The sequence below is a fragment of the Kryptolebias marmoratus genome, linkage group LG16 (genome assembly GCF_001649575.2).
Source record: "Kryptolebias marmoratus isolate JLee-2015 linkage group LG16, ASM164957v2, whole genome shotgun sequence".
NCBI lineage: Eukaryota > Metazoa > Chordata > Actinopteri > Cyprinodontiformes > Rivulidae > Kryptolebias > Kryptolebias marmoratus.
In genome coordinates this window covers 23,567,956-23,583,928 of record NC_051445.1, presented here as the reverse complement: position 1 = coordinate 23,583,928, position 15,973 = coordinate 23,567,956, and the positions used below count along the sequence as shown (strand labels likewise).

The 15,973-nt window shown below is 38.1% G+C and overlaps 1 protein-coding gene across 1 annotated transcript in view; it reads right to left on the bottom strand.

Moving 5' to 3' along the window:
• me1 (malic enzyme 1, NADP(+)-dependent, cytosolic) overlaps positions 1-15,973 on the bottom strand; it is an 88,212-nt gene that overhangs the window by 20,626 nt on the left and 51,613 nt on the right. Inside the window, exons 4-5 of the mRNA XM_017413093.3 lie at positions 5,822-5,897; positions 3,717-3,878 (exon numbers count right to left, since the gene is read on the bottom strand). Of these exons, the coding sequence (XP_017268582.1) occupies positions 3,717-3,878; positions 5,822-5,897 (238 nt within the window). The remainder of the gene's footprint in view (positions 1-3,716; positions 3,879-5,821; positions 5,898-15,973) is intronic.

The following is a 15,973-nucleotide window of genomic DNA, read 5'->3' as shown; positions in this document are numbered from 1 at the left end:
GCGCTCATGGTGCGTTTAAAGACGGCTCGGAAAAACACATCCCCACATGTTAACAACGAATTAAACAAGTGCAACGGCTGGAAAAAGTGCGGGGGATATAGGGCATACATAAGGGAAGTGGGGGACATGTCCCACACATACCCCGGTTATGCCTTTGCTTGGGGGTGCTACGGGGGTGCTATGACTTTTCCAGGGGGAGCTACAGCACCCCCTAGCGCCCCCCTGGCGCCGCCAGTGCTGTAAATATCTAAAACTGTTACTGTGCTCCTAAAGAAAAAGCTGCAGACCTATTAAGAGTAAAAAAGAGGTGAACTACTTGGCAAAAATTGGAAAAATGTTTTCTTAATGGAGTTTTTATGGCAATAAAAGAACCAGACAAAACAATGATAGAAATGTGGTCTTCTTTTGCAATTATTTTTATGAATATTCTGTATTTCTGTTGCTAAAAATTAAATGATTGCTTCATTGAAGAATGCAATGAGTTAATGTTTTTAGACATTGAACCTTTTGATTTCAAAAAACACCTTCACCAAAAAGGCTTCTAAGACTTTCTTCTGTCCAGTCCAAGCACTTATATAACACAGCCTGTTTGTCCTGCGTTATCTCTCACCCTCAAGCCACTGAGACATCTGATAGGAATGAAGGGTGAGTCATCTGAAAATGGTCTTGGTAAGTGGAAGACAGCTTCTGACAGTCGAAGCTAAGCTGTGCCAGACACACAGGCTCATGAGTCTGCAACACAGCCTGGGAGCTCTGTGTTTGGAAGCACACAGTCTATTCTTAGCCTGGTTGGGGCTAAAGACACACACCCTGCTCTTCCCAGAGTCTGGATCGTCTTCCAGAGAGGGCGCTACAGAGAACTGAGCCCGTAAGCTGCAGCTCCATTAGCTGCTGTTCTCCCAGACTGGCAGAGGGACGAGGTGCTTTCCCAACTGGCATCCATCAGTGGAGTTGCTTACATCACTAACGTAAAGGGTGTTTCCTGCTTGTAAAGTGTGAAGTGTGTTTGCTGTTCTTGGCTGACCTTTTGAATTAAGAACCACATGGCTAAGTTGGATTATTCACATCATTTTCGCCTTTGACAGGAAAAGTTAAAAAAAAAACATGACAGAGTTTGACAATTTTAAACAAAAGTGAGAACAAAATGAAGCATGTTTGGTTAAGAAACGTGGGAAATCTGAGTCCTTGACCACATTACAACAGATGTAGTTAAGATGATGAAAAACAACTCCTGTATTAGTTGCAGTTTTACAACCACTAATAAAATTCCCTCATTAGTTTATAATTTGCTGTTGTTTTAAAATATTAGTCTTTTGTATCAGTAGTTTTAGAAGGTTTTCATATAAACCTAATAAGAGAGATGATTTGCTAATTAAAAGTTGTCTGTAAGTTACTGTGCTCCTAAAGAAAAATCTGCAGATCTATCATGACTAAAAGAGAGGTAAACTACTTGTCAAAATTAGAAAAAAATCTTCTCTTAATGGAGTTTTTATGATATTAAAAGAACCAGACAAAACAATGATATGGCAAAACAATGGCCTTTTTTTAAGAAGTTTGGTAGAGGTTGCTTTATGTGATATGTATTTTTCTTTTTACATCTTAGTCATGTAGAGGCCTAAAATATATATTTTTACACAGCCCAGAAGTAATAGTATAGTATACTTGTCTCTCTGCAGAGAGATCTCTGTTCAGTCAATATGTTGTTTGTGGTTTTGTTGAGTTTGGTCTAACTATTTCCACAACAATCAGCTTGAAAACAGAAGAGCTCTACAGCAAGAGCAGATAGGACTGCACTGTAAGTATGATGTTTTTGACAAAAATGAATCACAAACACGATGAAGTTTAATTTGTGGTGGAAAAAAGAAAAAGAATTTCTCTTCATAATGACAGTCAGCACACAACAGGGTTGTTTTAGCCCAGTGATAAAATATTGTGTTTCAGACGGAGGATCAAGTGTTCAATCCCAACAGTCATAGACAAGCATTTGACACCTGATGAATGTTTTTACATCTTTTTTGTGTCATATTTTTATGGTTTGGAAATCATAAAAGGTTTATCAATAAAAATTTGTATCAATATCGGTAATGCCAACACTCTCCAAATACACAAAACCAAGGATTCAGTAAAAAAAAAAAAAAAGAAAAGGACCTAAAGCTTCAAATTGCTTTAAAAAATAATTTACTTTCAAATGTTTAAAATTGCTCCAGGTCAATTGTCCTAGAAGCCATTAAATGGGCTACTTTAGAACAACCTTGTGACATAAAGACCTGCTTTTATTACAGTTTTGTTTGGCTACACGAGAAAACCAATTAAAAACCCTTGAAATGATAAATATGCAGATAAAACAAGTAGCATTGTATAAATGCTTGAGCAAGCAGCAAGACTGAATCTCTATTCCCTAAATAACAAAATATAACTAAAGCTCATTAAATAAGCTGAAATGTTAGCTCTAACACATTGATTCTTCAGTTCATCCTCTCTTTAAAAGGTAATTACTGCTCACTGTAATGACAGACAGGCATTCAATTACTTTTGTCTGTGGGCATGTATTTGTCTGTCTTTTAGCAAAATATCTTGTGAATCAGTGAACAGATTTTAATAAAACTGAAAATAATCATAGATGACCATCACAACTCACTGACCTTGGAAAACATTAAAATGGCTGTATTCATTCAGCTTATTGCATATTGAGCTGAAATTTGGTGTGGTAGTAGCTAAGACGCATCCTAAGCAAATAGCTGGAGTACCAACAGATCATACAATTCTTTGTTTAATACTTTGGCATGCAAAGCAGCAGGCGATATGCATTTCTTTATGGAATGCTATTTTTTATTAAAGGATTTATATCAATTCTTGAGTAAAAAAGAGGCTGTATTTGTGCGCACTACCGCTGTATTTAAGGAGTACAGCTCTTGTTGCTTAATACTGATGGGGTTACGAGGTTAAATGACCAGTTTCAACTTTGTTGGTCAACCTTCACATTGGGCTGTGGTTTTACGGATGATTATCAAATGAAAAGCTATCTGACCATTTTCATTTGATAATCACCCATAAAACCACAGACCAACGTGAAGGTTGACCAACAGAGCTGATTCCTGCAAAAACATGAAAATGACAAAAGATTTTGCTTAACACTGGCAAAATATTAAAATGCTAATATTTCTAACATCCTAGTTCAACCAAGGGTGGCACAGTGGCGCAGTAGTTAGAGCTGTTGCCTCCCAGCAAGAAGGTTGCAGGATTGCTTCCCGACCTGGGGGCCTTTCTGGGGGGAGTTTACATGTTCTCCCTGTGCACACATGGGTTTACTCCAAGTACTCCGGTTTCCTCCCACAAACCAAAAAACATGCATGTTAGGTTAATTGGTGACTCTCAAATTTTCCCTAGGTGTGAATGGTTGTTTGTGGCCCTGTGATAGACTTGCAGCATGTCCCCTGCCTTTTGCACAGTGATGGCTGGAGAGAGCCAAAATAATGCTGCCATTTATGTTGGCTTGTAGACATTAGTCTTTAACTTGCGTTCAATAAGTACAGATTTTTTATTCCATTACGACTTATACTGATCACATACTCTTCTTGCCAGTTCAGGAGGCCACATGACAAGCAGCAAATATTAGTTGAAGTATAACATGTCTGACAGCTGTAATGTAAAACCAGCAAACACAAACAGCTTATAGTTCTGTAAATAGCCTCTTATATTTAGACATCAGTTCTTACCTCATTATCTGTGCCGACGTCTAGCATGACAGGCAGGCAGTGCTGTGGCGACATGCCTCCACAGGCTGTGTACAGAGCCAGCTTTCCGACTGGGATGCCCATGCCGTGGCAACCCAGATCTCCCAGTCCAAGGATCCTCTCTCCATCAGTCACACACACTGCCTGTCAATCATTTTCACTGTCAGTACAGTACCACACTAAATATTCTTTATTAATCTGAAATCCATGTTTGGTTAGAAGAAATCAGTTATACATAATAGATATTTGTATCTTGGGTTTTTGATTATGAGAACACAATGAGTTTATTTAGAAAATAAACAAAGCAGCTGCCCAATACTTTCTCAGTTTAACTGCTCTTCAAGCTCATTATGCTACCAGCAAATGTGCCTTTTTCCTCAGTAGAAGCCAGGCTGCCCTGCACCCTCCTGGCTTTCCACTTTCCAGTCGCCAAACCTATTAAATGCAAAATTCCTCCACTGGATTGATTCCATCGAATAAAACTAATCAGATGTGTAACACTTAACATCAGCAGCAGAAGAGTGAAGCTAAAAATATTCCTACATTCACCTCTGCTGTGACGCAGATGCCTCTGGCTCAGATCGTTCTCAGCCTTGTTCCTTCCATAATCTGACAAGTTTAGAGTGGTTTTAATTAATTTTCTACTTGATTTTCTTTTTTTTTTTAACCTGTCACTTGTTAATATGTTACAGAAGCTGATAGGGCTTATCAGCAGAGGACTGCTCTCGTTTGCCCTTTCCCATCTGAACCGCTGAAAGTAAGGTGAGGTTATGATAAGAGCCCCCGGAGAACAGGCAGAGCTGAGGTACAGTAAATGTCCTGCTGTTGACAGCTGTGAACAGGTGGCTGAGGCTGCAGGTATGTTTGACATGCCAGGAATACCTGCTGGTGTCGTCATGCTAAATACGACCTGTATGGTTCAAGAAGATTGAGAAACAGTTCACTCTATAATGGAAATTTGTCAAACCTACCCAATTATTGTTTCAAACATATTTGGGTTACGTACATTCACTGTTTTTGTGACATTAAGGAAAGCTTTCTTTGATAAAAAAAATCCTCTGTGGTAAAAGTGAAAAGAGGTGGTGCAAAATAATAAAACTAACATATTTAAACATGTTAATCTCTATAACAAATGGATCAAAGCATTGTAAAGTGTGATACAGTAATGATCTTACAGACCTGTAGACCTAGTTGTTGTAGTGTTTTTTGGGGGGATGAAACCTGTTTTTATGTGTGATTGATTATCTACATGGTGCTTTGGTTCTGACATTTTGGATTTACTAACACAGAACATTCAAAAACACAATACTGGTAGAACTGTCTAATTTCTTTACCTTAAAAGTTTTTACCTATTTCCAAATGGTTTCTTGTTCAGGCCCTTAAATTGATCAACTTGACTGCTTTATTTGGACATTTTATTGGTTCAGGTTCAGTTTGGTTTTGCTCTTTATTTCTGTATTAAACAATCACCATCAAAAGGTGAAAGGAAAGTAATAATGTTTTCGCCTCTGTGTGTGTTTATGTGTGTCGGTTTATGTGTCTCATGAATCATTTGGCATATTTTACTGAAACTCTCAGAAAGTAATCACTGGATGTCCATCTACAACTGATTAACTGTTGGAGTCGACCCAATTCAAGATGGCTGCCACAGCTAAATCGTTTCAGCCAAGAAAAAGATGGGTATAACGCAGACAACTGTACAGATAAAGCTATAACCTGATGTAGAGTTAATGTAACTCCATCATTTCTCAACATACAATGATCTTAGCTCTGTCACAATTAGCAGCGGGTGATATGCATTCCTTCAAGGACTGTTAAGCCTTTAATATTTTGTCAGTCGTCCCCAGCGTATATTTACCAACAGATGAGTATCATTTCTACTGGTTTTGGACCGTCTCTGTTTGTCTGTAATGTTGATTTTTTTGGTCTTTGCTGAATTTTCTGCCTCATCAGTTATTCAGTAGGTTTAACTCGAGTCTAGTTCAGTTTCTGTCTGCTCCTGACTTGTATTTAGTTCATACTCTACTCACATGAACTATGAAGCCATGAAACCAAAAAAAGGCCAATTTAATATAAAGGTAGTTTACCTTGATGCTGTTTTCTGGCCAGTTTTGGAGAATTGAAGCGATGTGGCCTCGGTCATGAATAGTGATGAAGAGCCCCCTGAAACACACATATTTTTTCATATTTTAGATAAAGACAGGTGAGAGGGCATGGTTTCCACTCGTTTTTCATGCTCCAGGTTTGAATGTGTTGTAAATGTCACTGTAACAGTCCTGGTAAAACAACAATAGCACACCAACTGTTCTTAAAAACATTTAATGTGAGTTTGAAAGTAAAACAACCTTTAAACTCTTATTTCTTTTCCACCTTTTTCTTCTGACCAAACATTGAATGCTGTTAGCACCTGGCTGGGACTGTAATGTTGATCCCAGAGCTCAGAGGCTCTAAGGACTTTTCCTCTGAAGCCTTTAAGCTGCCCAAATATTCATCTATATTATTACCACATCCTTTGGAACAACCCCCCAGCTTTCTTTTCCTGACTGCCATCAATGTCCTTTGCTCCATGAGAATCGCAGGATAGAAAGATTTTCTCCGTGTGTGAGGTCCGGCTGCAGGAATATTCCTATCAATTGTTTAAATTTGCTCCAATTATTCTGGGAAATATGCTTCCATGTGACAGAGATGGTGAAAACATTAAAGTGTTTATGAAGCAATGTCAGGTCACCATCCGTAGAAAGAAATGCCAGTCACATGGTTTAAGATGTTGCCGAACATCCGAAGACGATCCAGTGTGAAGAAAAGGAAAACGTAAAAGTGTCACATAAAAAATAAATAAATAAAAAATCCAAGTAACTCAAAGATGGGAGCCGGTAGATAACACAGGTTTCCATTTACCACAAGTAACCCCCAGTGGAAATGTTTCCCTCCTAAAATTCTCAAATGGAAAGCAAACAACACAAAAACACTGCCTGAAGGCAACACTTACCGGAATCTAAACTAGGCTCAGACTTTAAAGAGAATATGTAGCGTCAGTCCAATTAATTCAGGTTGATTGAACTTCTTTCCAAGCGTTTATTTAGAAATATGAACTATAGTTGAGGTATGTGTGTGTGTGTGTGTGTGTGAGAGAGAGAGTAAACAGTACAGCTGATCAGTCAGTGTCACGGCCACATGGCTCCTGTTAAACGGACCGAGGAGGTCACACAACAACAGCAGCTCCAGGGTTCAGCATGTTTACTCTCTAAGGTAAACTGTGTTTCTCCTCTAATTGATTAGTCAGGACTGAGGCCCTTTGTAGAGATGATTGGAACTTTTTTTTTCTTCTAAGACACAAAGCAGAGGGCTCTACTGTGGAAAACTCCTAAATGTGGCTGTTTCTGTTTGGTGCATTACTGTGCAACAAAGCTTAGAAACAAGTGGAAACTCTTACTGCTGATGCTGGCAGTAGTGCTTTGCATTTGTGAAGTTTGTCAACTAAGAAGCCGGCCGATCCTCTGATTTAATAGTGAATAGTTCAGCATTCTGTTTAATAAGTAGGTTTTATAGTGTTTTATATAGTTGTAGTTGAACACTCCCTAAAAATTGAACTATTTTAAGTACTCAAAGATATGTACAAAATTCACTAGGACAGGCATCTGGCATCTATAGCTCTTCTTACATTTTAAACTACTTGACCAACGCAGTGAGGCACATCTTTACAACTCATTTGAGTCCTCGCTGAAACGCACAAAGATTGATGAATGAGTTGAAACATGTCTGCAGCTGCAGAGGTTGCAGTGGACAACACAAAAAAGAATGTTTATCTGACAAGCCACTGGCAGCTGCAGCATATCTGGAGCTTTGGAGGAAACTCACAAAACGAATGTTGGGAAACAACTTCATATGATAGATCAAATGAGACAGGCAGACTGGCAGTAATTCCTAATCTCTGTCAACTTGAAGGTTACCAAAAACATTTTGGGTTCACCTTTCACGTTTCTTTCCCCTCACCTCCCCCATGTTTCACTTTCTGCCACTCTGTGTGTTTAGGGCAGCTGTCGACCTCCTGACCTTTGACCTGAAGGAAACCCTCAGAACTTTAGGAGGAGAAGGTCATTCAAACCAGTGAGGAACTAATCTGAAGACATGCTGCGGGGAGACATGCTGTTTTGAATTTATTATCACTATTTGTTAAGATAGGGATTTTTCTTCTTATCAGAGGTTTCCAAACAATGTTTGGATGATTGCCAGTTCACAGCAGCGTTGCTGGAGATGCAGACGATGGGAAAACTTTTTGCCTAAACATGAAAATGAACTAAATTATAATCAGCATTATTTCAGCCTTATAAAGTGTCTTTTTAAGAAAACAATGATACTCATTTGTTTGTGAGCACAATCGTTTCAGACATATTTTTTTAAATCAGCAGGATTACCTTACAAGTACAACTTTAATTTTATTTTAACCATTGCTTAGGTTTTAGTTAAGGCCTCTGTGCCCTGGATGACAAGCAAGCTACGTATCAGGAAGGTTTTCCAATTTTGCAGCAATCCAGACAAAAGTCCGATTTGAATGACTCTATTCATTTATATGCCATTATTCATTCAAATATTGTTAAATTGTAAAACATTTTAACTGTTAATCCTTCTTAAAGGAAATTATTTTTACAAGTATTTCATGATAGACTAATGAAACGTTTTTATTTTTCCTTTTAGTCAATATTTTTTATCTATTTATCCTTTGTTAGGTATTTGTTGGAGTCTTCAAATATGCCCATGTTTATAATATATTGTATGAACTATGCACCAATTTGGGCTGCATAATGCTAAGAAAACATGCAGGCTCAATAATATTGCTGGTTATTGAAATAAATGTACTGGTAGATAAAAACAAACATTTTCTTCAACCCTCTCTTTTTCTCCTGTCACCTTGTAACACTCTCCATGCGCCTCTCATAGCGCCTCTCAGCCACTATCTTTTAAATTAGCAACGGGGATATAGGGTCCTGGGGATCCATCTGAGTGCCGTGAAATACCATTAAAATGCAGAGTAAATTTGTGATATGTTCCACTCTTTTGTATTAATAATAATGTACACTCCGATGGCACAATAATGACAAATCCCAGCCTTTTATTTGCTTTGCTACCTGTGATCTTGCAAGTGTAGTACTTTTCTCAAAGCTTCAAGCACATAACTTCCCAGGTTTTAAACTTCACGAATTATCCTTTAATTTTGCTGTGCAATGTTAGACACACCTAAATGACTATCATTTTTAGCCATCTTCTTTTTAACAGGATATTACTCACCTAGCTAAATAAGCAGCTTCTTCCATTTTTACTCCACTAAAAAACATTATTTCTGGAAAACTGTCATCAGTAACATTTTAAACATTTAACTTTTTCACATATTTTTTTCTGTATTCTCAACTGTTTCTCAATTAAGAACCTGTTACCTCTCTGCGTTGATGTGTTGGGTTGAAATGTGTGTTTGTTGTGTCTGACTGACCACAATGAACAACAGAGGGCCACAAAGCCTCGAGCTGCCACGTCTGGCCCTTCTTATAAGAGTGAACTGAGAAAGTGAAGTGCAAGGAAAACAACCTGATGACCTGAAGGCAGTCTCTCATCCCTGACCTGTGTCCACTAAAAACACGTGCAGTGACCATTCTTCACCCCAACTGGATAACTCTAATCCTCACTGCGCTGTGTGCTCTCAGTAAGGCAGCCACATAAAGTTCAACTGACTAAATCAACACAAATCACTGGAAAGAGTGTGAAACAGGTGATAAAGGTCACAGTCACACAATGCAGGATTTCTCAAACTAATTAGGCTCTTAATTTGAAAGGACAAACATATTTCTGGTTAGCATGTCTTCTGAAATAGGATTATTTGTCTAATTTTCCAACATTTGCCTAATTAGAGCTAAATTATGCCAACATCTTGTTCTGTGGCTCTGATCAAAGTAACAATTTAATCATCAACCAAATGAGGGCAATTTCTGTTCTGTTACTGTGTGACTTTTTTGCTCATGTTTTTAAAAAAGGATCCGTCATGTCATCTTTACTGAGTTCATTTAATTATTGAAAATGAAAGCTGCAGTTATAAACAATGAATCACCCAAAATTTGCCTTTCACTTCTCTCCTTTTACACAATGCTTCCACTTTCAAAAACATAATTAAAATGGTATCAAAGACGAATTATACCTTCAAAGTTTGGACCAATTATATACCTGGATGTGAAGAAAACCCCCATTACTTAATTTGAACAGGATTTAATGTTTAAAAGAAAAATAAAAGCAGACAGTACCGTAGTTCAAAAAGGCACAATATCATATTTTGTGCAACCAAAATATATAATTTTGCTTTTTAATCAGTAACCACCAGTGAGCAGGTAGGCCCAGACATCTCTTTCCACAGCCACCTTTTCCAGCTCTTCCAGATGATGTTCCTGGAAAACCTCAAGAAGGAAACCCAGGAGGCATCTTAATCAGATGTCTGAACCACCTCAGCTGCTCTACTCTGAGCTTTCCTCTGGGTGACAGAGCTTCTACCTGGATCTCTAAGGCTGAGTCCGGCCACCCTATGGAGGAAGCTCATTTCAGCTGCTTGTATACAGGATCTGCCAATATTAGAACAATGTGGACAAACCTTTTTTTTCATAAATGAAGCAAAAAAATACACATTTATAAAATTATCTAAGTGTAGACAAGGCCTAAATGTTGCTTTGTACAACTACAGTCCTAGGACAAACATATTAATTCTCTTGTTCCAGCCATCAACTACCCGCAGCTTTTTATGCTTCCTGGTACTCCTCTCACACCAGAGTGGGTGAGATTCTGTCACAAAGATCTACTGTCAACAATGAACAGCATCCATGTTCTTTTGTCTCAAGGCATCTGTCACTGACTACATTGTTTTCAGGTGAGTGCTGATGGATGTCAAGTTAGTCTTGCAGGAATGAAGACACTGAAATGATGGAACTGGGACATGATTTCTAGTTTGGATTGTCAATATTCAATTGGCTCAGAGGTTTTAACATGCCGAGCATGTTGGGCACTAATGACTCTGCTTCCATGGTTTCCTCTTACTAAATGTAGTAACATCACCTGGTAGATTCAAAGCATTGTTGAAGAGGTCAAGGTAACAGCCCCATTAAAGGTTCTAAGTGACACAGTGGGGTCACAACTCATTGTTCACTTGGAGCAACTTATTTTAACCCTCCTGAAACCCTCGTAACTGAAGAGAGGAAGAAAAGCCCTTATGACTTTGGGTCCATCTGACCCGAGGGCCACAGGACGGTTAATGCAAAGCATTTCTGGTGAAAGACACTGGAGAGTGAAATCAAGCTCTGTGCCCGAGGTAAATCAGCAAACCAACCAGTCTGCTACAGCTGCCCCATGTGTGGGACTTCACTGGTCACACTAAGTAATGTAAACCTTATTTGTATGCAAAAGCAGAAATATATCTGAGATACAGTCTGGTTCAGGCAGCAAAAGAAAACAACTTTATTCAGCGGGATAAGTCCCTTGTGGCGCTTTCTAGTGTTTGAAAAGAAGTTCAAAAGGAGCATCTTTGGAAAAGAAATATACTGGGAAAAAAGTACATACATATAGTTTATTTTAGTCTTAGTTTTTCTGCTATTTTTAATGTGTAGATCTTTGGTCAGTGACAGATGTTTTAAAAAATGTGCTGTATAAATAAACCTGACCACCCTCGCCACCCGGATCTATTACTCCAGACTTTGCAGCAGTCACTGGTTTAGTGGCGGCAGACATTCAATTACAAGGATACTGTCCATATAAAGTTGGCTGCATGATAAGAGTAGATTTGTGCTGTGAACCAGCTTTCCATTACATGTGGCAGAAACATGCCAAATATACATTCTCCATTTGACAGTAAAGGCAAAGATTTTATTCCGCTGAACAACCCCCCCATGTAGAGATGTCTGACTTTTCAAAAGAGGTTCAAAGAGGAGCATCCCTCCAACATTAACACATTGGATCCTGCTGCCAGGCATGCTGGGATATTTGAGGCATCATTTCAATAAAGTTGGGAAGTTCAACAGGAGAACTGGAAAGTTCAACAAAATGTACAGTTTTCCATAACACGAGACTAATACTGTATGTTGAATTTATAAGAATGGATTAATCAACTTGAACTCTGTGAGAGTTCAAATGGTCACAACAGGAACAAAAAGAAAAACACTATAAGAAATCCCATATTTGAGGGTGCCACAGTTTGATACCAGAAATACTTGTTTAAACTGTTAAGAAATTGCTAATTAAATATTAAGGCTGCATATAGTTTTTTTTCATGTTGGTCAAGAATAAATCAGCCTGTTTGTCATCCCACTGCATGAAGTGAATGCTGTATCCTCTAAAATACACACAGACATACAGAGGATTCAGAAGGAGACAGAATGATTTCTATGACAGGATGTGGTATCCAACCACAAGTTGTAGGAAAGGACTGACAGGACAATATTTAAGCAATCAGACTGTTGGTTTTAACTTTCTTTCTTCCTTCGCTGCAAGATATTTCACAAGTTAATGGTTTTCCATGGAAAAAGAAGACACTTATTGTACTTAATTATAAAGTATATAATCAGGGAGCAACTCAAAACTATAACACTAAAGTTGTACTTCTGTTTTTTGCTCTTACTGATCAATTTGCACTTACATTTAATATACAAATACCACACTTAAGTTGCAATTCTGTCAGCCAAGCAACTGACGGAACCAATAAAGCTGCATAAGAAGAAAACTCTGCAAAAGCACAGTGCAGGTCATTATTTATGTTCCTGTTGCAGACTGAGCAGACACAACCTGATTAAAAGTGAAACATATTGCAATGGAAAAGATCATGAATGAAATTAAATTTGCAACAGAGCTATGGGAAGAGACAGAAGCCCTCTGTAAACATGAATTGAATAAAAGAAACAGAAATAACCATGAGTTCCAGACAGAGGGTGAGTCTTGCATCAGCTCAACACAATTATTCAGCCCGTAATCCATCACTCCACCTCTGTCTAAGCACACACAAGCCATCTATTATTGTTCAATTAGGAAATAAAGTTTGATGTTTGAGGGGAGCATTAGGTGTGCGTTTCTTCTAAGAATTTTTCAAAGCGGTAAGAAAACATTACCCGATAATTTCAGTTCTCGTCACTATGAAAATGAAGCATGTCCAGCAGGAATTTTCTTTCCAGTCCTTTTACTTTTCTTTCCCTTCACACCCTCCTTGCTTCCTACAGTTTGACTCCCTAAAGACAAAAACAACATGCTCTTCTTTTTCTTTTTCTACCAGAATTTTTCCATTAAATGATGAGAATTCAACACGCTGCCTGAACTGCCCTTTCTTTTTACACAAGCAAGAAGTAGCTCCAGTCCTTGGCCTCAGAAAACCATAAACCAGCCCCCACCTCATTCCACTGCAGCCCACTGAAGACATCCACACGAAAGCTAATCTTCTATGAAGCTTTTCCATACTTGGGGAAGTGGGGAGCTCAAGAATTCAAAGCCAAAGTGAACATATTTTACCCAATATGATTGGCCTTTCTTCACTTTGAGTAACACACTGAGGCAAAACATATAAAGACATGGAATCTCTGACACAGACCAACCTGCAGCTTAAAAATAACAACTGGAAAAATAAAAGAGAAATCCGACTTTTATATCCTACCATCTATTGTGGCAGTTAGGTGAAGAGTCTAGACGACTGTGGTGGATGCTCAGTTTCTCTCTGAGTGAACTTTACATAACTCCTGTGGGTGAGAAACAGCAGGGAAAGGTCTGTTTCTGCACAGAAGTCCTGCAAAAGGAATCAAAGGCACAGACCTGATGAACCCAGCTGGCTAATAGACGAATGTTAGCCCTCTGCAACCAGCTTTTCCATTCATTTGCCTTTTCACACACTTCCTGACATTTGAGGCATGCTGGTGACGTTCAGTGTGGGATGCAATGTCACAAAAAGAGGAAAGTAGTCATACCTCAGCCAAAAACTGAGCAATGACTGGTAGCGTTTTTGTTTGCACATGCTATTTTGTGTTAGCAACAGTAGATGATACAGAACCATAAGCCTGGATACATGGGAAAACACATGCCACAGTTATATATAACTGGTACACTGCTCATTGACAAGAGGAGACAAAGTCTATTGTGAATCCACAAAGTACTGAATCATGGCCCATTAAATTTTGTAAAAACAAAAGGAAAAAGTGTGTTTCCTTTTCAGATTGTCCAAGATGGCAGCATGACTAGGATGGCTACTAAAGTCCACCATCAAACAGATGGAAAAGTGCTTTCAGAGTATCCAATTCTTTATGGTTTACAGCTGAGGAGACAAGTCATGCATTATATGACACTAAGTGAGAAGTTAAATGAAAAACCCATAAATATTTTATAATATACAATTAGTAAATGTTCAAAATACTTCAGTTTTTGTCATGGATTTATGCTCTCTAAGACATTTAAGTATGTTTCAAGATGAACCCCAGACCTATAAATTTACATTAATACATAAGAACTATTTAGAAGAGTCAGACAGTCCATAAACCTGGACCCAACTGAAGGAATGAGTTCATAAGCTTTATAACCTGACAATGCTCTGGTTAAGGCTTAAAAAGCTTTAGGCAATAAAAAAGCCTAGAGCCTATGGCGCTTTGGAACCATTCATCACACAGATCTCTCACAGCCTGCCGCGACACTGTCTGACTAACAGTCTAACAAGAAAACTGAAGCTGTAGCTCTGACTGATGTGATGCAGCCTAAATAATAATAAAAAAGGTTCAGGATACCAAAGAAGAAGTTAGGAGACTAAGCTGTGAAGCAAGTTTAAATTATTCAGGGCTTTTTTATGTGATCTGGCTCAACTAACCCTAACAATGGAGCTCTTCCTTCGGGGCACTATGAAGTTGGTAGCCATCTCAGTAAGTCTACCCAGGTTTCCTGACTTTGGATGCATCTGTTTGTTTGTTCATGTTGAACAGGGCGAAGCTGGGATGAAAGAACCAATCACAACAAAGAAACTGGAAAGAAAACTAGAAAAAAGTGGGCACATACATAAAACAGACAAGCCTGTCAATATCGCTGCAGCATTATTTAAGCAAAAAATATTTTCCAGGTATACATGTCACTGAATTCCTTTAATTCCTTTTCACTGTTGCCAATGTGCTGGCAAATGCTCAAATCTGTTGGCATCCTTAGATAGACAAATGTTACTAAATGGCATTTTATAATGCATATGTGTATGTCTTGTATAATACTAAGAACTGAACTGAGTGTAATTAAATTAAATCTGAACTGGATTTATGATTTAGATTTTTTTTCTTTTTTCTTTATAGTGCTCTTGGATGATTTGTTGTGAACTGGAGCTATATACTCTAAATAAATTGAATCGAATTGAATTAATATGCGACGTGAGAATTGAGAGGATGCTTAACCTCTTTTCTTACAAAGGCAATCCCAACTTTAAACAGTATTTTTTTGCTCTAAAGAAAGAAAGAAAAGAAAAATTATTTAGTCCAGTAAGTAGGCTGAATGTATTGTAAATAAATTCACTTTCTGTCAATTAAAGTGCCCTAGGTGACCTATAACTTTTATTAACTTTTGGACACACTAGGAAGAAGTTTGGCAAATACAGTGTGCTCTCTGCACAGACACTCTGGTTCTTAATGAAAGGCAAGATAATATTTTATAGTTCAGGGGTATAGACAAAGATTTATATTAGTTCCCAATCTGAAAAAAGGTTACATAAAACAAACTTTAGAACTCACAGAGCATAATAATATTTAAAAAAAACTCACAAAGAAAAGTGGCCCTGAGTCAAACCTGATTCCTGTAGATGTCAGATAGGATGATGGATGGGTATGCTACATTATCACAAACATCTATATTCTTGGAATAAAATCCTCTACAATTACAGTTAGGAACTGAAACTTACTCACTTAAAACATTCCCATCCTTCACAGTTTATGTTACATAGATCTTGTAACATATCAAAGACACAGTGCCATGCAGATGAGGCATTATAATTGTGGATAAATGATGTTTTCCCAGTTAAGTCTGCTAAAGCACACTTTTAGTTATATATATATATATATATGTCAGAGATCCAAAGAGGTGCAACGAAAAGACCAGTACCCAAGAAGTACAACCAGATGCCCATGCCTGAAGCACTTGAAACTGCCAAACAAAGACTCCAAGCCTTGGCCAGCCGCCTAAAGAGATACACAAGAGAGAATGAAGCCAGGAGAATTAAC